Source organism: Trachemys scripta, chromosome 13 (genome assembly GCF_013100865.1).
Source record: "Trachemys scripta elegans isolate TJP31775 chromosome 13, CAS_Tse_1.0, whole genome shotgun sequence".
NCBI lineage: Eukaryota > Metazoa > Chordata > Testudines > Emydidae > Trachemys > Trachemys scripta.
The window spans coordinates 34,570,772-34,594,948 of NC_048310.1; the positions used below are offsets into that span (position 1 = coordinate 34,570,772).

The 24,177-nt window shown below is 39.4% G+C and overlaps 1 protein-coding gene across 8 annotated transcripts in view; it reads right to left on the reverse strand.

Annotated features, from left to right (window-relative positions):
- PRMT7 (protein arginine methyltransferase 7) overlaps window positions 1-24,177 on the reverse strand; it is a 43,186-nt gene that overhangs the window by 9,504 nt on the left and 9,505 nt on the right. For 6 of the 8 annotated variants that reach the window (XR_004648052.1, XR_004648051.1, XM_034788834.1 and 3 more), the window contains exons 4-14: window positions 19,268-19,417; window positions 15,107-15,215; window positions 14,643-14,755; window positions 13,631-13,872; window positions 13,053-13,233; window positions 11,067-11,194; window positions 9,720-9,858; window positions 8,970-9,053; window positions 6,252-6,299; window positions 3,501-3,590; window positions 1,913-2,074 (exon numbers count right to left, since the gene is read on the reverse strand). Coding sequence is in view for 6 of the 8 variants with exons in the window: in XM_034788834.1 (XP_034644725.1) it covers window positions 1,913-2,074; window positions 3,501-3,590; window positions 6,252-6,299; window positions 8,970-9,053; window positions 9,720-9,858; window positions 11,067-11,194; window positions 13,053-13,233; window positions 13,631-13,872; window positions 14,643-14,755; window positions 15,107-15,215; window positions 19,268-19,417 (1,446 nt within the window). In the remaining 2 variants the exon portion in view is untranslated. The remainder of the gene's footprint in view (window positions 1-1,912; window positions 2,075-3,500; window positions 3,591-6,251; window positions 6,300-8,969; window positions 9,054-9,719; window positions 9,859-11,066; window positions 11,195-13,052; window positions 13,234-13,630; window positions 13,873-14,642; window positions 14,756-15,106; window positions 15,216-19,267; window positions 19,418-24,177) is intronic. The other 2 variants (XM_034788838.1, XM_034788839.1) reach the window with 2 other exon arrangements.

Sequence of the window (24,177 nt, forward strand, 5' to 3'; positions counted from 1 at the left end):
ATAAGATTTGTTAAATTACAGAGCTTTCTTGTACAATGAAATTTATTCAAAGCAGCTTAAATTTTCATAAGTGACTATGATGGTTGGTGCTTCAGTTTTTGAGTGTTCAACTTGACACATCATACAAGGGCCCAACTTTCAGAGGGTAGGAGCTCATCACTTTGTGAGAATCAGGCCTTTTCAATAAGTCTTGAGCTGGGCATCCAAAAGTTAAGGCACCCAAAATCATTAGGAAAATTTAGGCCATGTCTATTTTAAAGCCAGGCAGGTACAGAATTCTAAACTAAGTAAATATTCTAACATCATGGGTTTCACTGTACATGAAAAAATATCCAAGGAATATTTACAGTATTAGTTGATTACCAAAACAAATTTGCTGCTTGACACACTTTGTTTAATCAAAAACAGACTTATGTTTCCAAAGCAGACAGCTTAGCAATACCAGTCAGGTTACATGGACCTGCCCTTCATGGATTTGTTCTCAGGAAGAAGAGCTAAACATCAAATGGCTGGATATGAAGATGAGTGTACAAGAAGTTTAAGGAGACTATCCTGCTCTAAATATGTATTTAACTGCCACTGCCAGCAAAGGGAGCTGTGCACGCTTGTGTGTAACGAAGGAAGATATAACCCTAAGTCTGCAATGTTCTACTGTGCACCTTTATTCTTAATGGAAGAAAACTCATTTATCTATTGTTCTGTTTTCTGTGAGTGCAACACATTAATGTTTTGTAATGTTATATTTTATAACACACTATATTTGATATGACACACACTTGTCTTTTCTCAGGATAAGAAACTTTTTATATGATGGAGACAAAGGCAACACTGATTAATAGCTATGGAAAGATTAAGGCTCAATACAGATTATTTACACATACAAAAGACATTATACATTTTTAATGAACTACAGATGTCTTGTCTGAATGGCTTTTCTACCCTCACTACGAGTGATAGGTAAATTTGGCTAGAGATGTACAGGGAGGTAAATACACACGTCTTGTAAAACAGGGACTAATCCCAGGTCTCCCAAATCCTGGGTAAGTGCAAAAACTTGGACCATCCTTCCTCTGGTCTACTGTAAAGCAAATCCGCATGATCATCATGCATCTCCTCATTTGATCAACTTGAAAAAGAAGTCACTTTTCTCTAAGTTCTTTTAAAAACCTATTGTGGTTACAAGCAACACCTATGATTCCTAAAATAGAAATGGGAGAGGAGCTAGTACATAAGATAATTATTAAGATGTGGTCCATGAGATGAAAAGGTTGAGATTCACCCCTCCACTAGAATGCTGCAAACTTAACATTAAAAATTACTATAAAGTTGCTGTAGCCTGCCCAGTCTTATAATTGAAAAGTGTCATTTATAGTTTAACTTACAGTTTTTCAGAACACAGCACTTACTGGCAAAACAATTTTGATTTATTTCCAATAGTTTCTCTTCACTCTACAGATCAATTTAAAAATATTCACACCATTTAATTGTAAAAAAAAAAACCCTTCCGTTTCAAAGTAACTGAGAATCTTGGTTTCTGCTGTGCAGAGGGAATGAAAAAAATAGCAGTGTTTCAGTTGTTGAATGGTCTTTAAAAAATGCAGTCTTCCATTCTGAAGTGCTTTTAACTCTCTGAAGCACAGCTCCTAATGAATGTGTAAAACAGTGTGTGCCACGCAGACTGCTAATTGGTTCTGCCAATAAAAAATAAGTTCAGGTCAAGATAAGGACTGAAATGACAACACACTACCTTCAATCTGAGATGTCAAATTGCTCTCATTGTGCTCTGTTGTGATGCTGAAAATACAAGGTGCTCAGATATGATAAACCTGAAATGTAAAATACTGTTGACGAGAGCCAATTTGGTTCAGTTTTGACTATGTAAATATAAACTGCATAATTCCAACCATCTCACCTTGAACTCCACGACCATCATGTAAAGGGAAGCAGACTGTGGCAGGACAGTGACACCATTTGTGAGGTGGGCTGCCACCGCTGTCCTAGCATACAGAAAGTATAGGTTGTGCCATGGTAACAGGCTTGTAGTGAAAAACGGTTCTCCAATGAGGACTGAGACCTTGACGAAAAGGAAAGGCAAAGCCATTTTAAAAAAGGAATAAAGACTCAAATAAACAAGCAATTTACAGAACTCCTAACTTGTCATATTGCAATGTTAGTACGTAAAGCCATCCAAAAGTGAGGCTCCCTTTTGAGGCTGCATATTCTGTACTGCAGAATAGACAAGTGTATCTGTTTTTTAGAATTCACTGGCAAACAAAGGTATTTTCCTATAATACTAAGTGTGAGGCAAATGTAATTATGATTAGATGTGAAGAGTTTTGTAACTGAATTCTGATAATCTGTAGTATTTGAACTTAAGGATGTGAGCAAGCAACACTTCTAGACAGTCAGTTTTTGACCCTGGGTTCAGGATATTTAACTGTTCCACGTAGAGCTCATCCACATATAAAAGTTGTGCCACTCTGGCTTTAACTTATCCCTTAATGTGAATGCAGTTCTACTGATACAGATGTGCTAATACAAGTATAGCTTATTCTCATGCAAGTATAATGTACCTTTATACCAGTAGAACTATAGCCTTGCTAGGGGATGATTGTACAACTCTTGTGCTTAAAAATAAATCAGCACACTAACCAACAGTAAGTATTACCATAACACCTAGGAGCCCTGCTCATGGATTAAGATCCCATTGTGCTAGATCCTGTACAAACACAGAACAAAGAGCTGGTTCCTGACACAAAGAGCTTGGAACTTGTGTATAAAACACGAGATGATGATGATGAATACTGAGAGGTGGAGAACCACAAGGAAACAATGAGATAATACTGGTCAGCATGAGAGGCAGTGGTCTCAGCACATCAGTCGCTTAACCAGTGTCAAGTTTTTTGTGGTCATCATGGCAAAGGAAAATTTTAAAGGAGGGTTTTTTGAAGGGGGATGAGGTAGCGTTGCAGGTGTTTACGGGAAACTCCTTCCAAAAATGAGAGGCAGCGTGGGAAAAAATACAAAGGTGCTTGTTTAGAAATGTAACAAGTGAGTGATGGAGGCTGGCATCATGGGCCAATCAGAGACAGGAGTCAACTTCTCAACAGTGAATAATAGAGGATAGGTAAAGTGGTATAAGGCCATGAAGGGTCTTGAAAATGAAGACAAGTAGCTTTGTTTGATGCAAAGGACAAGGGGGAACCAGTAGAGGGATATAAAGTGGGCATGGCACGGTGAAAATAACAGGTTAGGAAAATGATCTTTGCAGATACATTCTGAAGGGATACGAGTGAAGACCAGGCCTCATTTATTTTTCAGTGGGACAGAATCTGGACTACCTACTCACTGTTACACCAAAGACATAAAGAGAATGCACAGACAGCTTTGGCTTTAACAGCATTGATTGGAGCTATTCTATCCCAATAGAAAGGAAAGGTACTTTTCAGTCTGTTTATTATAAGTATTTTTAGTGCCAAAACAGGACAAGTGTTACTTACCTTTTTATCTTCCAAATCAGAAGCAGTCAGTAATTCAGGACGTTTCTCTATTATTTTAATTTTATCTCCTACATGGTTGGCTTTAAATATCTTAAAGAGAAAAGTAAGTCATTTATACTTTTTCCTTTAGTACAACTTTGAGTGTTTCATATTTTGACTTTAGAATAAGCTACTATTTTAAACAACGTTCTGAAGATGGAAACCACCATCTGGAAGGTAAATTCATAAACCCAAACTAATTAGTGGTTCTTCTCAATGTGAGCATTCAGTAAACAAATACCAGAATAGGGAAAATACTTTTGAAATATATATAATTTTATTTTAATTAAGTAACGATACATCTACAGATACCTTGTTTCTGGGCATGAGTGATTAAAATTTAAGTAAAAACTATGCCACGCTAGATCAAACCACTGATATATCACATCAGTTATCTGGCCTTTGTCATGGCCTATACCTGATATTTCACTAAGACAGGAGTCAAAAGACAACACTGCACCAGGCTGCAGTAAGTGTTCTGTTTGTGTGGCATATGTTCATGTTGGAGACTTCCTGGTGTTAACAGAAGAATCACTATGTCTACCGCACTGTTATTTTTATATGTATCTATACATATACACACTTTTGTTTAATGATCAGAATTGTATTTTGTTACCAGAACACTACATCATAGCATCACCATTAGTTTCTCATTTTTAACGTTGGAATCACGGGACTGGAAGGGACCTTGAGAGGTCATTTAGTCAAGTCCCCTGCACAGTATTTTTTAGACCATTCTTGACAGGTGTTTGTCTAACCTGCTCTTAAAAATCTCCAATGATGGAGATTCCACAACCTCCCTGGGCAATTTATTCTGGTGCTTACCACCCTGACAGGTAGGAAGTTTTTCCGAATGTCCAACCTAAACCTCCTTTGCTGCAATTTAAACCCATTGCTTCTTGTCCTATCCTCAAAGGATAAATGAGAATCCCATACCTGGACACCACCATAGAAAACTATATTTCTTTAACACAGACACTGCAGTCTGGAAACTTTGCAAATGTGAATGGTTTCCTACGTTTTTCACAAAGTCGGAGACTTACATTTCTCAGGATCTGAGTCAGCAAGGAGATACTAGCTAGGGTTAAGGAACATATCAATGCTTTATGCTTCCGGGATTAAATCAATCTCTATTAGTGATTAGGATGAGATCTTCATGTGGGGGCAGATTATCCTCCAACTACCTACTGCAGGGTTTCTTGCACCTTACTTTGAAGCATCTGGTGCTGGCCAATGTCAGAGGCAGGATACTGGACTAAGGGTTGGATCGAGTACAGCAATTCCAATGGTCCCAGTATTAACTGGAGTCACAGGCATAAACCTCAATACAGAGATGACATTATCCCCAAATTTATTTTCCTTATAGTGCCTCACAACCTTGAAGAGCTTATGTGAATACTGATAGCTCTTTCCATATATACCACAAACACAATGCAATACATATGAGATGCTACTATACTAGAATAATCTGCTTTATTATTAAAGGAACCTAAGCATAGATATCAGAGGTAAATAAATCAGCTGTATAAATTTTTAGACTTACTGACATCACCTGAATTCTCTTAGCCATAAGAACGGCCATAGTGGGTCAGACCAAAGGTCCATCTAGTCCAATATCCTGTCTTCCGACAGTGGCCAATGCAGGTGCCCCACAGGGAATGAACAGAACAGGTAATCATCAAATGATCCATCCTGTCACCCATTCCCAGCTTCTGGCAAACAGAGGCTACGGATCTATCCTCCATGAATTTATCTAGTTCTTTTTTGAACCCTGTTATAGTCTTGGCCTCCCCAACATCGTCTGGCAAAGAGTTCTACAGGTTGACTGTGTGTTGGATCATGGATGAGTACAGAATGCATGGATTAATAGTCCTCCTTATACATCAAAGCCCTTTTCAAAAGTAGATGTTAATAGCCACATTTTCCAGAAAAAGAAACAGAGAAAGTGACTTGCCACCGTCACACAGCAAGCCAGCATCAGAGTTGGGAACAGAAACCTCTCTCTCAATTCATTGGACCATACTCCTCATCTCCTAATGTAGTAGTGCACCCGATTCTGTGAGATGCTGAACACACTCCACTCCCATTAGAATCAATCAGAATAGAGGGCGCTTATCACCTCTAAGGAGGCACTCACCCTTTTGCAGAGTCAAGGACACTAACTGCATACTGTGACCTCAGTAGAGCATTGTGGATATCATGGTGAGTCCAATCACCTCACCAGGTGATTCTTTGTAGGTCATCTGACCTCTCACAGCTACAGATGGTCTAGCTCCAAAGTATCAATAATACTGCTGCCAAACACATTATTTGGTTTTGGAGGACAGATTGTTTTTGGAGTGAGGGGGATGGAGGAAAAAGATGGTCAGTTAGACACAGCTTTTGCTCAGTACGTCAGTTTTGTAACACCTGACAATTTTATTCTCACGGTTTCTACAGGAAGGGGACATTTTGAACACTGACTACTAGAAAATCTGAAGGCAAATTCAACAAACTCGAACGACTGATGCTACTTTGGTATATTACACAATTTTTCCAAGGAAGTCTTGTCAAATTGGATAATCAAATATGTTAAAGTGGATTTCATTCCTGGATTGCCAATGCACCCATGACCATCGTTATTTATCTGGCATGCCTTGTGTGCTGGACATGAGATTGTGAAACCTATAGGGAGTCCACTTATTTGTTTAAGTAAAAGGATTAACTACTCACTTTCTCCATGAGACAATGGGATACTGCAGAGTTCTCTACTGTAAACACCTAGAGAGAAAACTGTACAATCAGTCATACTGGCTTAATCACTCAAAATGCATTAAAATGACTTCATACCTATTCAGTGTTATGGTTTTGTGGCATGCTCATAAATATCCAAGTGAACTACACATGCTCATTTTTAGCTCATGACAGCAACATATATTTCCCTTTTGTCACATTGTCTCTACATAATACGATTACTGCAGAACTACAAGTTAAACTTTGCTTGCACAGCTGTAAAATGAACAAAATTTGACTGTAGAACATTGATATTTGTTCTAGTCTTTCCCACAGGAAATCTATCTTATTTTCTTAAAATTAAATTGCAACAGAACCTCATTAATCCAAACTCTGGTTAACTGCAAATCCAAAAATCCACACTACATAGATTTCAGAATTTGCAGTTTATTGAAGCACAGACTACCAAGATTCTGCTACAGTTGGGGTTAGGAAGGACAGATCACACTGCCTGTGGGACAACAGATGTGCCATTATGTCAAGTCCTGGTCCCACTCCAGTACTTAATGACCTCCTGAAACAGGGGTAGGGCACTTACAACTGGCCATAATGCCAGTGCTCCACCCCCACTGGGTCTCACTCCTTGAGTGTGGCTTAATGGGATCCTACTGTACTAGTTGGAAATACCACTAAAATGCACTACAGCATACACACCTTTTGACTTATGGGCATCCAGTCTAGACTTAGTCAAAATGTTCCTATATTTGACATCACATTAGTTCTCATTTTTTCTTCTTTAGAGCTTGTTATTAAGTTATAAGCGTTCTCCAAGTCTGGTGCACTTGGGAGATCTTTTCATGTGTTTAAGTATTTCAAAGGAAATGAAGCATATACCCATCCACCTGCCATGCCCAGAGGACAGCTTTACTTCACTTTGCATATCAAATTTGGACGAAATTGCCACCTGAATCCTCCATAATTATACCACTGCTTCCATTAATAGTCATGACTGAAGAAGACACCCAACTGTACACTTCTACCCCTCAGAAGACCCTTGCTAAAAGCCTCCAGAACACCAAGATGAGTTTCTCACAAATGGAAGATAGGTGCAGCAGCCACACACCAGCCTGTTGTCAGCCCAGGATGATCACAAGTGAAGCTATGTGCATAGCTGAATAACACCAGATCATGTGTGTAATTTGGGCTTTGAGACGTCGTGGAGAATGGTTGCCAGCCGCTTAACTCACTGAGTAGTGCAGCCATCATTTTTCTGCCAGACAAAAGCAAAATACTTGCATTTGTCTACTGAAGGACTTGTTTTGCCAGAGACCTGTGCCTAAATGGCAAAACACTGTTGAATACTTTCTCTCTCACTGCATCTTTTATGATTGTTAGTTTAGGCATCAATTAGCAATAGCATGCAGCTGTGAGAATGTCTGAGGCACCTAGGGCAAACCCAAGTGTTCAATATGTGTTAACTAGAGACACCAAAGTACTATTGAAGAGGGAACATTCCCTTCCTCAGTCAGGGGATTACTTTTTAGAGCACAATTTTCAGAAACTACCTTAGAGACTGACATTAATCACTTTTCATTTTTGGGTCATCATCCTTGCTGTTGATTACAAACAATTTAACTACGTTAATTTCAACAGTTGCAAGGAAAAGTGCTGGCAATCTGGGTGTTTTGGAATCATGAGCTAGTTAGTTTATTGAAGAAAGTCACTGGAATAGGCTACCACATGGTTATGCTTAGGCTTAGGCTTGTCACTAGACTAGAACTTAACCTGTCAAAATCTCAGGTACTGTCAAGTACGGTGATATAGTGGAGACTATATTGTTGTGACTGCTCAGGGACTCTGCAGTTTTATTATGCACAGTCTTTTTACACTTACACTGTAGATGTGCATTTCTTAAACACTGCCCAATTATCCACTCTACAGAGCTGCATTATCTATTTTCCTCCACTAATTCACTCTCATACTTACAGATTAGTGAAGGTATTAAAAGCTTAAATAAAAAAAACCCTTAAAAAAAAAAAAAAAGGAGTGAGAGAAATGGTTTGGGCCTCAATCCACACACAGGTGGATATCACAAATGGATCATCTAGCAAATAGCATAAGAAACTCATACGGGGTGATGAGCTGTGCCCAGCTAGTTCCTAGCTATTCAGTCTCAGAGTGAAGTACGTTTTCATTGGAATGACCCTGTCAGAAAATGAAACTAGAGGCGTCACAACAGCCCAATTGTGGCTGGGGAGAAGAAGTGGGTGAGGGAAGGGGAATGGATGTGAAACACGTAGGTAACATACATAAAATACTTTGAGTACTGGGTGCATCTCACAGTTACACTCACTCCATTTCTCACTAGAGGATAAACCTAATCCCACCCCAGAATAGCATAGGAATGGTGAGCAACAAAAGGAGAAAGTTACCTACTCTTCTTACAGTGAAATGAACATTAACAGCAAGAGGGGTAATTCAGAAAGGAACCAATGAGGAAGCACAGGACACAGCTGGAGCCTTTGGCTACAGTTTGGGTTATAAGTATAGTGTACAGTTTGGATGTCACATACAGCTGAAGTTCACCTCCACTGCTGATCTAGTGGACTGGACCTGAATATTACTAAAAAGCAACACTGAAACGTTCCAAAGGACTGAAAACATCTGTCTAAAAAATAAAGACCAGAAAAACCAACTGGAAGCAGTGAAGCATTATACCTGCTCTGCTCCAAGATACTGAGCCAGCAGAGGAAGCAGGCTGCCATCACTGATGCAGAGGCAAATACTGTCTTTTTCCAGCACCTGCAGAAAATAAGACAAGTTGTCAGCATTATTCTTATTCCAGATTAAAAAGTTTTCAGATAGAATTTCTACACTTGCTTGTTTGTTGAAACTTAGCCAAAATTTAACACATTCCTCTAAGACAATAGGGATTTGGGGAGCTAAAAACCAAACCAAGAAATATCTTCTGCAAGAGTTTTTTCCAAGCTGAAATTCAGAATATAAGATTTTAACAGAGGAGTACCAGAAGTGTTTATGTCACGGCCAAAGTAGGTTGCAGAGAACTTACTACTCATCACACATGTACAAAACTCATGTTTTAGTTTCCTCTTGCAGTTACCAAAAGCCTGTCTGTGTCTCTTAGTGACTACTCTCAATAGCTGGGACTCTTTCATAAATAAATTACAGAACTAGAATGGTTTCACATTTATACGTCTTGTGGATATCTGCAGTTCAAAATAATTTGATTCTAGATATTTCATGACTAAGTCTGATTTAGTGTTTCTAGCTCAGACAAAATGCAGTGTGCATTGTGAACAAACCTAGCACATACTCCCTTCAGAAAGGAACATGAACCACCCAGTAGTAATCTATTGGAATGGAAAGATGCACATGGACACCCTGGTGGAGAGAGCAAGAGAGAGAAAGAGTTGACGTCACCATGAGTGGTGGAAGAACCGCACTCACTGTCATCAGAGCCTGGATGTACTGGTTTGTTCGATTCTGATCATTCAGCTCTCCAAAGCGTGGCCTGTTCCAAAGCAGATGAGCCTGACAGCTACAAAGAGGACTCCCAACATAGGCATCTTTTTTGTCCTCTTCATTTCTAAAATAGAATATGAAAAACCTTGTATGCAGTGTTGTTGTAGCTGTGTCAGTCCCAGGATATTAGAGACATGGTGGGTGAGGTAATACCTTTAACTGGTGAGAGAGACAAGCTTTCAAGCTTATAGCTCTGTGTAAGTTCGAAAGCTTGTCTGTCTCACCAACAGAAGTTGGTCCAATAAAAGATATTGCCTCACCCACCTTGTTTCTCATGAAAAACATTGACTAGAGTATCGAGCTATATGCTGTTCTAAATCAGCGAATGTGTGTTCTAACCAATGAACATATGAAATACAGATTACAGATGGCAGTTTACTAGACATGCTTTCCTGAGGATTTTTAAATCTGTCTCCGTATTTTTGCATCCAATGTTATCAAGCTTTTAACCGGCCTTCATTTTTAAAAGAATGAGCATCCTACTCACTTCTATGGAAGAGACCAGGTGCTCAGAACTTGTGAAAAAAATCAGGCTGCTAGTTTAGGTGCCTAAATATGGAAAAACAAGTCTAACTTTAGGCACCTGTTTTTTAAAATCTTGTCCCCTGTTGTCATTATGACTTAAATACTGAGTGAGTTCCTCTATCTTCACGATGAGGTTGATGGTCTTGCCAAATTGCGTGGGATTGACATTAGCTGTTTCCATGCTCTCTTCATGATTTACTTGACTTTCAAATCTTATTGTAAGAATTATAAATTATAAGGTCAGAAGGAACAACTGTGATTATCTAATGTGACCTCCTATATGACAGAGGCCATAGGACTTCTCCGAATTCATTACTGTTTGAATGATTGAGCTACACAGGGTCCTGTTAGGAATTGGGTCTTGTTCCTGTTACAGAACACTGAAGACAGACATGCTAAGTACCAGAGACAAGGCAGGGTCCCTTATAAACTCAAATTGTGCTCTAGCTACTGCGCATATTTTTTTACTCCAGTCCCACCAAGTGGCTTTCTGTTATCTGCTAGCAGGTTTACCCTACACCATAATTTAAGTGATATTGCTATACATAAATAGGGAATCTATGAAGGTGGTGAGGAACCTACAAATTCAACCCTTGACTATGAGACCTGGCAAAGTAAGTAATGACTTTAGTTTCTTGCCTTCATCCTTCTCCAAAATATCCAAGCTTTTGGGTAACAGCACAGACCCATAACTTCACATCATCATTAGTTTGAGCACCAGCTCCTCTCCCTCACATCTATAGTTACCTGGCCTTCTGGAGCTTATACCACACGGAATATTCATCACGGTATGCAGTCAGGTACACATTCTCACCCTGAAGAACTGGCTCCTCATTTGGAAGAAAATATACACACTGCATCCAATGATCTCTCCACTGGAAAGGTTTGAACAACAAAAACCCAGGTATTTGTTTGTAAGTAATTAAAAGTGATAGTCATTCAACAACAAATACTCCAGTTTGGTCCAAAGAGAAGTTATCCCAATTCTAGTAAGCATTGGCAGGACTTTGCAATACCAGCCAGTAAATGAATGAGCGTGGCAATCACTGTTCTATTTCAATAGCCCTGAGAAAGAGGTGGATGCTGTAAATGCAAATGCAGTAAGCAAATGCTTATATAGAAGATGTGTTATGCCAAATGGAATGGATGTCACCCAATAAGCTTGCTGGATAGCTAACCATTATTCTTTAAGTAAAAAAAAAAAACCAACCCCAAAACCCACAAAATAGCACTTATAAGGTGCAAGAGAGAGCTACCCTTCTCCCACCCCCCACAGCAACATACACCAGCCCAGTGGTTTTCAAACATTTTTTCTGGCGACCCAGTTGAAGAAAAGTGTTGATGCCCGCGACCCAATGGAGCTGGGGATGAGGCATTTCGGGCATGGGAGGGGCTCAGGGCGGGGCAGAGGGTTGGGGTGCATGGGTGAGACCACGAATGAGCAGTTCAGGGTGTGGGAGTACAGGGCTCTGGGCTGGGAGTACAGGCTCTGGGGTGGGGCTGGGGATGAGGATTTGGGGTGCAGGAAGGGGCTCTGGGTTTGGGCAGGGGCTCAGGGCTGGGGCAGGGGATTGGGGCATGGGCTTACCTCGGATGGCTTGCAGTCAGTGGCGCAGCGGGGGTGCTAAGGCAAGCTTCCTGCCTGTCCTGGCACCACGGACTGCACTGTGCCCCAAAAGCAGCCAGCAGCAGGTCCAGCTCCTAGGCAGAGGTGCACAAGTGGCTCAGTGTGGCTCTCGCCCGCAGGCACCCACTACCCCCAGCTCCCACTGGCTGGGAGTGTGGAGCCGGTGCTCAGGGCGGGGGCAGCACGTGGAGCCACATGGGCCCCCGCCTAGGAGACGGACCTGACACTGGCCACTTCTGGGGTGCAGCACAGTGTCAAAACTAGCCTGCCTTAGCCAGGTAGCATCGCCGACGGGACTTTTAATGGCCCAGTCGGTGGTGCTGACCAGAACCGCTGCGACCCAGGCACAGTTTGAAAATCACTGCATTGTCCAGACAATGAAACCAATTGCATCACATTTTGTCATTTTGGAAATCTTCTGAAAAGGCTGTTTCAGACAACGTTTGGGTTTCAAAAATCCCTATGGAACATTGCCAGGCTTCTAAGATGGCCATTATCATGTCTGTTTTTTAACTTTCATTCCAGATAGCTGTTTTCATTAGCCTTTTTCCCTCCATTATTGTCAGTTTGTCTATTGTCTTAATAGTAAATGTATTCCTAGAAAAGCAAGTCTGTGCTCCAATAGTGATTAATACAAATATAACTTCAACCCAAAATACTGGCGTATAAACTCACTACTATAAGCTTAGCTAACATTATCAGTTAAAGATTTAGTACAACGATTATGCTACAAACCCAAAACACAGGTGAATAATCCCCATCCTGGTTATAATACGATAACTAAGAAAATAAGTCATTTCAGAAAGCCTTATTTCATGGAAGCAAGAATCAAGTACCAAGAATTATAACTGAAAGGAGAGATGAATTTCTAATACTTTATATTACAAAAGTGAAGGTGGTCTTAAAATAGGTTCGTTTCTTGGTTAACATACATTTAATATGCATGTATTTAGAGCCTTGCAATAAATGGAGTGCTAGTCAAGTTACTACACTTCAAGAGCCACCTGTTCAAGCACGTCACCACACCCATGTCATTGAAATAAAGAACATTACATGCCTTTCTTTAAAATAATTAATTGGATGGTGGAAATTTACCAAGACCGTACCTGGACATCATTAGAGGTGGGTTGTACCCAGTATGGTGCCATAGTACATTTTATCATCCCAGAGGGGTCCATGTCAACATCCCACCAGGAGAGGATCACTTGTGCCATGCCGGATTTTATGGGCTCCAACTTCGCTGTGTAATAGGTTGAGGAGCTGTTTACTTGCTTACTGAAATCCACACTGCACAGAGAAGCATCAATTGTACTCAAATATATTTTAAATTACATATATTCATTCCGATAGTTATGCAACCTTAAGAGTGTTTCTTTTGGGAAATGCAGCAAGTAGAAGAATAAATACGGGGAGAGGAGGGTTTAAGTAACATTATACAAATGGGACAGAGTTTAAAAGCTGTAAAAATCATTACACTGAAATCAAATCATACACTAAATTTCAGCAACAGAAAGAAAATAAAATGGCTTGTCAAAAATGTCACCTAAGTATTATTCAAATGTTCAATGTCAGCTCCCCCCAAACTTTGCTTGCCATCAGTTACTTCAGCTGAATAATCTGTGTTTTTTTGGAAGGCGTAACAAAGATTTTGTTTAGTTTTACTACTACTAAGTCTGTCAATCACCTGAACATAGTCACAACATCGCTGAGGACAGTGAAGTCACTCCAAGGCACCTGGTTTAGCTGGATGTCATAGACCGAAGGAACACCAGGACAGTTCTCTATTTCTGAAGGGAAGACAATAATTTTCTCATCATCTTCTCCTTGGACGTGAACAGGAAATAGCTTGTTCCAGGACCACATTCTTTTGGATTCCACTAACTGGGCATATACTCTTGCCCTGTGTGGCACTGCCTCACATCCTTCCTAAGCATTTAAAAACAAAGAATAAATGCATTCAACAAAGCTGAGTTACTAACATGCAAGGAAAATAAAATAACTTATTTTAAAATGTAGTCCAATGTAAGGGAAAAGGTGGACTAAGCACAGGATTGGTAGCCAGGATTTCTTAAACTCTAATTACTTCCTTCTTAAACCTTCCTTTTGGAGCCTTAGCCTTCAGTTTTCGGTCTGCTTCCCCACCTGTAACACAGAACTAACGCACATCCCTACCTCATAGGAGTAGAGTTGCCAACCCTTCAGGATTGTCCGGGAGTCTCCAGGAATTGAAGATTATTATGTCATGTGATGAAATCTCCAGGAATTCGTCCAACCAAAGTTGGCAACCCTACACAGGGGTGCTGTGAGGCTTAATGAGCTAATTTTTGTGAAATAAATACTAATGCTATTCTAGGTCTAAAACAACAGACATTGGTGCCAAGCTTCAACTACATTCATGTCTTTATTCTCATACTGAAGGTATCAGATCTACCTTAACTTTTGAAGGCAAATAACCACTAAGCTATAATCATCAATATAAAACTTACAATTGCAATGAGTGCAGGGGAGAAAAATAATGACTCAAAATAAATGACAAATGTTTGTGACAAATTATTTACCTAGTTAGAAATTAATGCAGCCGACTGGTTCAGTAATATAACATACCAGGCCAAATTCAATCCTCATGCAACACCACAGAAGACAAAGGAATTACACCAGGGATGAATTCAGCACACTATCTACAACCATTTTCTTACCTGTACAAGATATTTGTGGGCATGTTCATAGGATGGCAAAGCCCCTTCTCCTATCAGCTCTGTATCAAATAGTTCTGTTATCAGGATGTTTGCACGACACTGCATGTCTCCATCTATAAAAATAAGTTAATACAATGACACTCTGTGTTATCTTAGAGACTGTATGGCCCTCCTACAAGGTGTAGCACTGAGAATATAAATCATGCAAAACCTCATTTCTATAGTGATGTTTATATATCCACTGGGATGCTTAAACATTAGAGTCAAGTAATTTCTCTTCAGGGGTCACACAATTTAAATGAAAAGTTCTGCTTTGTATTTCAGGTTTCCCGAACACATTCCAGATTAAATGCATTTTTTTTTTTTTAAATTAAGCTAAATTTTAAAAAGTTAAACAGAGTGTCTCCTGGCAGTTTTGAAGTACTTTAGTTAACACTTGTTTTTTTTATTTGAGTTCTTCTCACCTGGCCCAACTGTGACTTCAGTAGAGTGCTTGTTGATTACCTTGATCTTGTCACTAAAGCCATTTTTCTCCACTATCTTCACTGCAGCAATAGCCATAGGCGTGAAGACCTTGAAATTATATCAAGAATGCAACATGTTTATAGGATTAACATCAGCATCTAATTACCACCACAAAATGAGTCTATTAACTAAACCTTGTTAAAGAAAAGCCTTTATTTTAACCATATGTGGAAAGTATGGTTTCCTGTGAAAGTGCAGTACATTGTGGGAGTATTATTTTCTAAGGGTAAAATTCACCACCATGCACAGTAGCAGCATGAATCCTATGCACCATTTACACTTTCAAAACAGGGTAGAAGTGGAACATCAGAAGTTCACATGCCTTGCACTGCCTCTCCGTAGAGAAGTGAATTTCCCCTGTATGAAAAACCCACTGTATAAGTTATCTCCCACTGTGGCAGTCACGCCAACTTTTCTAAGCTTTCAAAAGTGTGAGGAAGCTGTGTCAAGAAACTTTAAACAACAACATCTAAAATAAACTCCAGTTTACAAATGAGAAGTTCCTCACATGAGACCTCCCCAAGACCTAACTGAACTGGGAACCAAAATAAGACTGACACTGAAACAAAGATGTCGATCTTGTTAAAATTTGCACCTAGCAATGGTGTTAACAGTGGCAAAACACGCTGCTCTCCATATCTACAGCTGTCATGGGAACTTTTTTTTTATTCCTGCCAGAATGTAAGCGTGAAGACAGGGATGGAAAAAGCAGCAGCTGCAGCACATCACTGGGCTAAAAATGAATGTGCTTAATACACACAGAGAATGTTTTAAAACAACAGTATCAATCTTTCTAACTAATTTCTATACTATACAAGACTTTGTACTGGGAACTTTTAAATATCTGGTCTGGCTGTAGAACCCGATTGTTTAGGATTAGTCACCAGTTTTGGATCTGATCCATCATTTTCAGAGCAGGTTAATGTGCGCCTAGTTTGCGACGTTAAACAAACTAAAAGGGCTCCTCCTACTAAATTAGGTTAAGCAAATGCAAAACTTTTGGAGCTACTTAAAATTACTGAGCACTATTCCCAAATTGTGGTCTGCAGGCCACGAGTGATCTGTGGAGAGCTGGCTGGTTACATGGTGTTTCCAGCTGCTAACTTGCATAAAGAGACATTAAATATGCATTAAATAGGTTAAGAACATAAGAGCAGCCACACTAGGTCAGACCAAAGGTCCACCTAGCCCAGTATCCTATCTTCCGACAGTGGCTAATGCCAGATGCCCCAGAGGGAATGAACAGAACAGGTAATTATCAAGTGATCCATCCCCTATTGCCCATTCCCAGCTTCTGGCAAACAGAGGCTAGGGACACCATCCCTGCCCATCCTGGCTAACAGCCACTGATGGAACTATTCTCCGTGAACTTCTCTAGTTCTTTTCTGAACCCTGTTATAGTCTTGACCTTCACAATATCCTCTGACAAAGAGTTCCACAGACTGGCTATGCATTGTGTGAAAAAATACTTCCTTTTGTTTGTTTTAAAACTTCTGCCTATTAATTTCATTTAGTGACCCCTAGTTCATGTGTTATGAGGAGTAAATAACACTTCCTTATTGACTTTCTCCACACCAGTGATGATTTTATAGTCCTCAAGCATATCCCCCCCCTTAGTCATCTCTTTTCCAAGCTGAAAAGTCCCAGTCTTATTAATCTCTCCTCATACGGAAGCTGTTCCATACCTCTAATAATTTTTGTTGCCCTTTTCTGAATCTTTTCCAATTCCAATACATCTTTTTTGAGATGGGGCGACCACATCTGCATGCAGTATACACAATGTGTGCCTACCCTGGATTTATATAGAGGCAATATGATATTTTCTGTCTTATTATCTATTCCCTTTTTAATGATTCCCAACATTCTGTTCACTTTTTTTGACTGCCGCTGCACACTGAGTGGATGTTTTCAGAGAACTATCCACAATGACTCCAAGATCTCTTTCTTGAGTGGTAACAGCTAATTTATACCCCATCATTTTATATGTATAGTTGGGATTATGTTTTCCAATGTGAATTACTTTGCATTTATCACCACCGAATTTCATCTACCATTTTGTTGTCCAGTCCCCCCAGTTTTGAGAGATCCTTTTGTAGCTCTTTACAGTCTGCCTGGGACTTAACTATCTTGAGTAGTTTTGGGTCATCTGCAAATTTTTACACCTCACTGTTTAACCCTTTTTCTAGATCATTTATGACTATGTTGCATAAGACTGGGCCCAGTACAGACTCATGGGGGACACCACTATTTACCTCTCTCCATTCTGAAAACTGACCATTTATTCCTACCCTTTGTTTCCTATCTTTTAACCAGTTACTGATCCATGAGAGGACTTTCCTTCTTATCCCATGACAGCTTACTTTGCTTAAGAGCCTTTGGTGAGGGACCTTGTCAAAGGCTTTCTGAAAATCTAAGTACATTATATCCACTGGAACCCCTTGTCCACATGTTTGTTGACCCCCTCAAAGAATTCCATACGTTGGTGAGGCATGATTTCCCTTTACAAAAACCATGTTGAATTGCCGGGATCACTTCTGGAGCCCTTTTTTAAAATTGGCATCACATTAGCTATGCTCTAGTCATTTGATACAGGAGCTGATTTAAATGATAAGTTACAGACTACAGTTAGTAGTTCTTCAATTTCACATTTGAGTTCCTTCAGAACTCTTAGGGGAATACCTGGTGACTTATTACTGTTTAGTTTATCAATTTGTTCCAAAACTTCCTCTAATGACACCTCAAACTGGGACAACTAGATTTGTCACCTAAAAATAATGGCTCAGCTTTGGGAATCTCCCTCACATCCTCAGCTGTGAAGACTGATGCAAAAAATTCATTTAGTTTCTCCGCAATGGCCTTATCGCCCTTGAGTGCTCCTTTAGCATCTTGATCATCCAGTGGTCCCATTGGTTGTTTAGCTGGCTTCCTGCTCCTGATGTACTTAAAATTTTTTTTTGCTATTACTTTTTGAGTCTTTGGCTAGCTGTTCTTCACATTATTTTTTGGCCTTCCTAATTATATTTTTACTCTTCACTTGCCAGAGTTTATGTTCCTTTTTATTTTCCTAACTAGGATTTAACTTTCACTTTTTAAAGGATGCCTTTTTGTCTCTCACTGCTTCTTTTACTTTGTTGTTTAGCCACAGTGGCTTTTTTTGATTCTCTTACTATGTTTTTTAATTTGGGGGTATACATTTAAGTTGAGCCTCTATTATAGTGTCTTTAAAAAGTTTCCATGCAACTTGCAGGGATTTCACTTTTGGCACTGTACCTTTTAACTTCTGTTTAACTAACTTCCTCATTTTTATGTAGTATAACTGAATTCAAAAAAGAATTAGGTACGTTTATGGTCCATCAATGGTTATTAGCCAAGGTGGTCAGGAACACAATCCCGTGCTCTGGATGTCCCTAAACCTCTGACTGCCAGAAGCTGGGACTGTACAACCGGGGATGGATCACTGGATAATTGCCCTGTTCTGTTCATTCCCTCTGAAACATCTGGCACTGGCCACTGTTGGATACTGGGGTAGATGGACCACTGGTCTGACCCAGTGTGGCCATTCTTATGTTCTATGCAATCACAAATAGATGGGGAAAAGGTACATATAGCAGTCTCTCTATTAAGATGTGGTGCACGAAATGAAAAAACTTGAGAACTCCTGGTCCAAGAGAAAATGAAACTTAAGAAAAGCCACAATGTGGTTTGAGAGTACTAGCATTTTTCTGAACAACATTCATTAACTCCTCCATGCCACGTATCAGTCACAAGGAATACAGAAAATACAGTACAAGAAACCTAATTTCCAACTATTCTAAGATTTTTTTGTCAAGTTTAGAAAAAATTGTCCATCTAGAGAAAATTAAAACTAATTTCTATACATTCTCATAAGGGCTCTTTCCATATGGTCTACTTCCTCCACCCACACCCCTATAGGTTATATTATAAAAGCTACCTTCAGACAACATGACACCCACACTACTCATTTTGTAGAGGGAACTACTGGACTGCGGCTCTAAAAGCCATATTATGCATTCACTCCTACCTACATACTGGGCCACTTCCATCTCTTGAACAGCAGGTGTCAATGAGGAATTGCTCACCTCAATGGCATAGCAGAAGTCTGCACCTGCTGTAACTGCCATCATGGACAGGAGTCCGGTGCCAGTCCCAATGTCTAGAACAATTGCTTTCTCACCCCTTTCTTTCACCCGGCTCACTGCAGCACGGATGCCCTGGTAATACTTCAGATTCTGTAAGAAAGAGAGACAGACCAAGTTCAGCCACCCCAATGGAATTCTCTTATATCATCAACTCTTGAGCAGAGGTCCTGCAGTCTCACTCCTTGGGAGTTTGTAGATACACCTCTACCCCGATATAACGCGACCCGATATAACACGAATTCGGATATAATGCGGTAAAGCAGTGCTCCGGCGGATTTTACCACAAAGCATGCAAAACAAATAAAATCCAAACTCTGTCATGCATTTCATTTTGTATAAATGTTAGTCGTATAACTAACTACGACAACTGGCTGCATATTCTTTGCTTCTTTATAATATCAGCTGGTATAAAGGCAAGTTTCTTTGTCATTTATTTTTAATGCAATATAACATGAGTGATAATTACATGGAAGACAAATTTGAAAGCTTTCTTCCTTGGCAGATGGAGGTGTTTTGGATGGGTTTATTTTCTGTACTAAGGGATGAATTTCCATTCCCAAGGTGAACATTGAGGTAACAGATAGAGACTGAAACTAACTTTCCTGCTTAACAGACAGAAGAACCTGAACCATGAGAACTTACTTAATTAGCAAAAACTAGATAATTCAGGGTGTTTTTAGTAGCCCCGTGCCCTATTCAGTACTCCTTATGTAGGCAAAACTCCAGCTGAAGTTATGGAGTTTTGCCCCAAGTTTAGAGGGATGATTATGTCTCTTGACTGTTTGAGTTGATGCGGAATAGCCATTTTCCTTCTTTTTGGAGTCTTACAGTTCACAGAAAATGTGTACGCTGACATTCGGACAGCTCCGTTGCAGGATTTTTCATTTCAATGACATCCCACAGATGTGTCTTGCACCTACTATTTTACAAGCGGGAACCTGACCACTGTCTAGACTGTGGTAATCTCAGTATGACATTTGGTCTATATGTACTATTTTGGTATGGAAACGTGATAGTAATATTTACTATCATTAACAACATACATAATAAATTAAAAAACACCCTATGCAAGGAAGGTTGAAACACCAAGATATACATTTAAGCAGAAATAAGCTCTTTCTACTCAAGACCTCTAATCCTCAATACATATTGAAAACTATAAATATTGTTTAGTCAGGTTCCTGACTTGTGTCCCATTCCGCCAAAGACTTATGCTCATAAGATTAATACCACTAAAGTCAATGGGCCTACTCATGCTTAAAGTCTTTCCAGGATCAGGGCCTCAATGTTTTCACTCTGTTAGTTCACATCCATCTGTATCAGGAAAAACGGTTTTGATGCTGATAAATAAACAAAGCTTCAGCTGAATTAGGCAAACTTATTAATAGTTCTATAGTAGTTTGTGTAGGAGTATCAGTTGAGACATTCTGCTGAAGATATTATTAAGCAGGCTGGGTACATTTTAAAGCAAGAAACATATACTACTCAGATAATTTTATACTTTAGATTTTTGTAGAATGGAATTTTAACAGAAAGATGAAAACTGCATAATTTCCCCTAAAGGATCCACAATGCCTGGCCAGAGTCCACTATAATTACTTTGAGAGGTTGTTGTGAAACAAGTGTGTTTAATTCAAGCTTGTAAAATTTCCTTATTTTATGTTGGAGAAAGTTTATGACTAACAGCTGGCAGTTTGTGAAAAGGTAGTGTGTGCACTTAAAGTATATTGTTTAAGCAATGAATTTTGCAAAACTGTATTTGTCAACATCTTTGATTAATAGAACTATACAAACTAATCTGCAGGAGCAGGATTTCAGCTTACATGGCCGACAGCAATCCTCCCCCTATAAAAATTCCTACAACACAAGTAAACTAGTTCACAACAGAAAGAAACTAAAACACTGTCTAACCAGTCCAATCTTTTATAAAAATGGAAACCTTTGAACTGTCTTTTTTTTTTTTTTTTTTTTTTTTTAAAACAATGCTCCTGTAAATTCACAGTCTACAAATGACACCACTAGCTTGTAAAATACTCTAAAAACATTTCCCACTGAACAGAATGGAAATCTATATTTACAAATTAGAAGTTTTTCCATATACGAGAACAAACCCAAGTGACACAAAAAAGGCAGAGTTCACAGAGGCCTTGTCTAAGCTAGGATAGATGTGTGACGTCAAGAATGTTATTAGAAGACTAAGGCACATCATCTTTAACATGTGCTAAACTGGCAGAATTAAAGCCTAAGGGCAAGTCTAACTCTAGACGTGGAACATATTAAAGTATACACTGCTTTACTAAACTGGTTAGTTAAACCATTGATGTGTTCTAGCATCACACCTCTAAATCCTAGTCCAGGTAAGACCTGAGTGGCAAAAGTCTTCAAACCAGGCCTGTTGATTAATCGCAGGTAACTCATGCGATTAATGCAGTTTTAATCACACTGTTAAATAGAATACCAATTGAAATGTATTAAATATTTTTTATTTTTCTACGTTTTCAAATATGTTGCTTGAAATTACAACACAGAATACAGGGCTCACTTTATATTATTATTTTTACTGCAAATATTTGCACTGTAAAAATGATAAACAAAAGAAATCATATTTTTCAATTCACCTCATACAAGTACCATAATGCAATCTCTTTATTGTGAAAGTGCAACTTACAAATGTAGATTTTTTTTTGTTACATGACTGCACTTTCAGGTGACATTGTAAACAAGAAGAGAGCAGCATTATCTCCTGCAAATGTAAACAAACTTGTTTGTCTGAGTGACTTGCTGAACAAGAAATAGGACTGAATGGACTTACAAGCGCTAACGCAGTGGTGAGCAACCTGCGGCCCGCAGACCACACGCAGCCTATCAGGGTAATCCGCTGGCGGGCCGCCCGCAGCTCCCAGTGGCCGCAGTTCGTCGTTCCCTGCCAACGGGAGTTGCAGAAAGCGGCACGGGCTGCAGGGATGTGCTGGATGCCACTTCCCACAGCTCCCACTGGCCGAGAATGGCAAACCGCGGCCACTGGGAGATGCGGGCGGGCATGCAAATTTAAACAAACTGTCTGGCGGCCCGCCAGCAGATTTGGCCCGTGGGCCGCAGGTTGCCCACCATTGTTCCAAAGTTTTAGATTGTTTTATTTTTGAATGCAGTTTTTTTTGTACCTAATTCACATTTGTAAGTTCAACTTTCATTATAGATTGCATTACAGAACTTGAATGAGGTGAATTGAAAAATACTATTTCTTTTGTTTTTTACAGCACAAATATTTGTTTTTTATATATATATATATACACACACACAAATATAAGTGAGCACTGTACACTGAGTTCTGTGTTGCAATTGAAATCAATATATTTTAAAATGTAGAAAACTTCCAAAATATTTAAATAAATGGTATTCTATTATTGTCTAACAGTGCGATTGAGATTAATTTTTTAATTCCGCGATTAAACATGATTAATTTTTTTAATCACTTGACAGCCCTTCTTCAAACCACTGTAACCTTGGAAGAGGGGGGGAAAACCCCCAAAACAGAGGGCTGTTACCACCTCCCAAATCAAGTTTTACCTTGGTAGGATACTCAAGATTTTGTTCACCCTTCCAATTTGATCAAAGGCCATGAAGGGCTTTTGATGTAGATAAAATAGGATTCCTGACCCTGAAAATGGATCTCAAGCCTATGCAACAACTTCAGAACTTTACTCCTCAGACCAAAAGTCAGAAGTTCAACAAGCAGGACATGGGTCATTATCCAATAGTTCTTCCTAGAAATCAGAAGTGTCATACCACATTTCACAACAAAATCAAGTTGATGCAGTCCCAGGAACTTGGAATCCATTTGGAACCGCAGCTTCTCTTCTGTTCTACTCACTGTAGAGTCCTACTAGTGATTATTTTTTTTAATTCAAGCTTGTACTCTAACTCAAAGCTTTAAAATCTGTGGTACTGTCACACAAAACATTACCATGGCCATCCACTGCTGTTTCCAAAGCTTCAATGTCATTCTCCTCCTCTGTGATCTTAAACCACTGGTCTCATCAGTGGAATTCACTGAAGCTTGCATCACATATAATTCCTTGCCAATATCCACAGAGGTATTTTTTGATTAAATCACACTTTGGGAGAGAGTTTACAGTTCTGTAAAGCCAGATGCAGATGTGCATAATTCCTAGCTAGAGGCAGAGTTTGACAGCCCATTCTGATCTATTGCCATCTACAAAAAAAAACCATCTTAAAATTAATTAAAGGAATCAAATTGCAAAGAGAAAATAATACATAAACTACTGAGTTATGAAACATCCCTGAACTTTGGCTTATGAACTAATTTTTTGGTGGGGTCGAATAGCTGAAAGGGAAAGAAAGGACAGAGTACTGATGATCCAGCACTTTGAAACAGCAGTTCATACCTCTCAGAGACATGATTTCACGGGCTCTGCAAACTCAGGCGGACATTGCTGTATGGGTTACACTCATATCACATCTTGGAGGTTTTCTTTGCAAGCATACCAGCTAAATGGTTTTTCAAATTAAATCGAACTTTGATAACAACTGAGAAGTCTGTGTGCCTCCTTTACTAATCTATCACATACCCACCCAAAGGAGAGGAGGGTGTAAGACACAGCACACCCTTTAGGGAGCACTGGGTTAAATATTCAAAACACCACCTGCAAGTTAGTTTGCCTTAGTAGAAAACCGGGTTTCAGAAATTCCAATTTTGGAAGTGGCTAAATTTCCAGAGGATGGAAGACCCATCAGATGAACATGGAAAGCTGAATGGTCTGGTCTGTGTGTCTAGTTTCTCAGGGAATCTTCAACATTATCCATTTGGCAATTATGCATTTTCTTGTTCT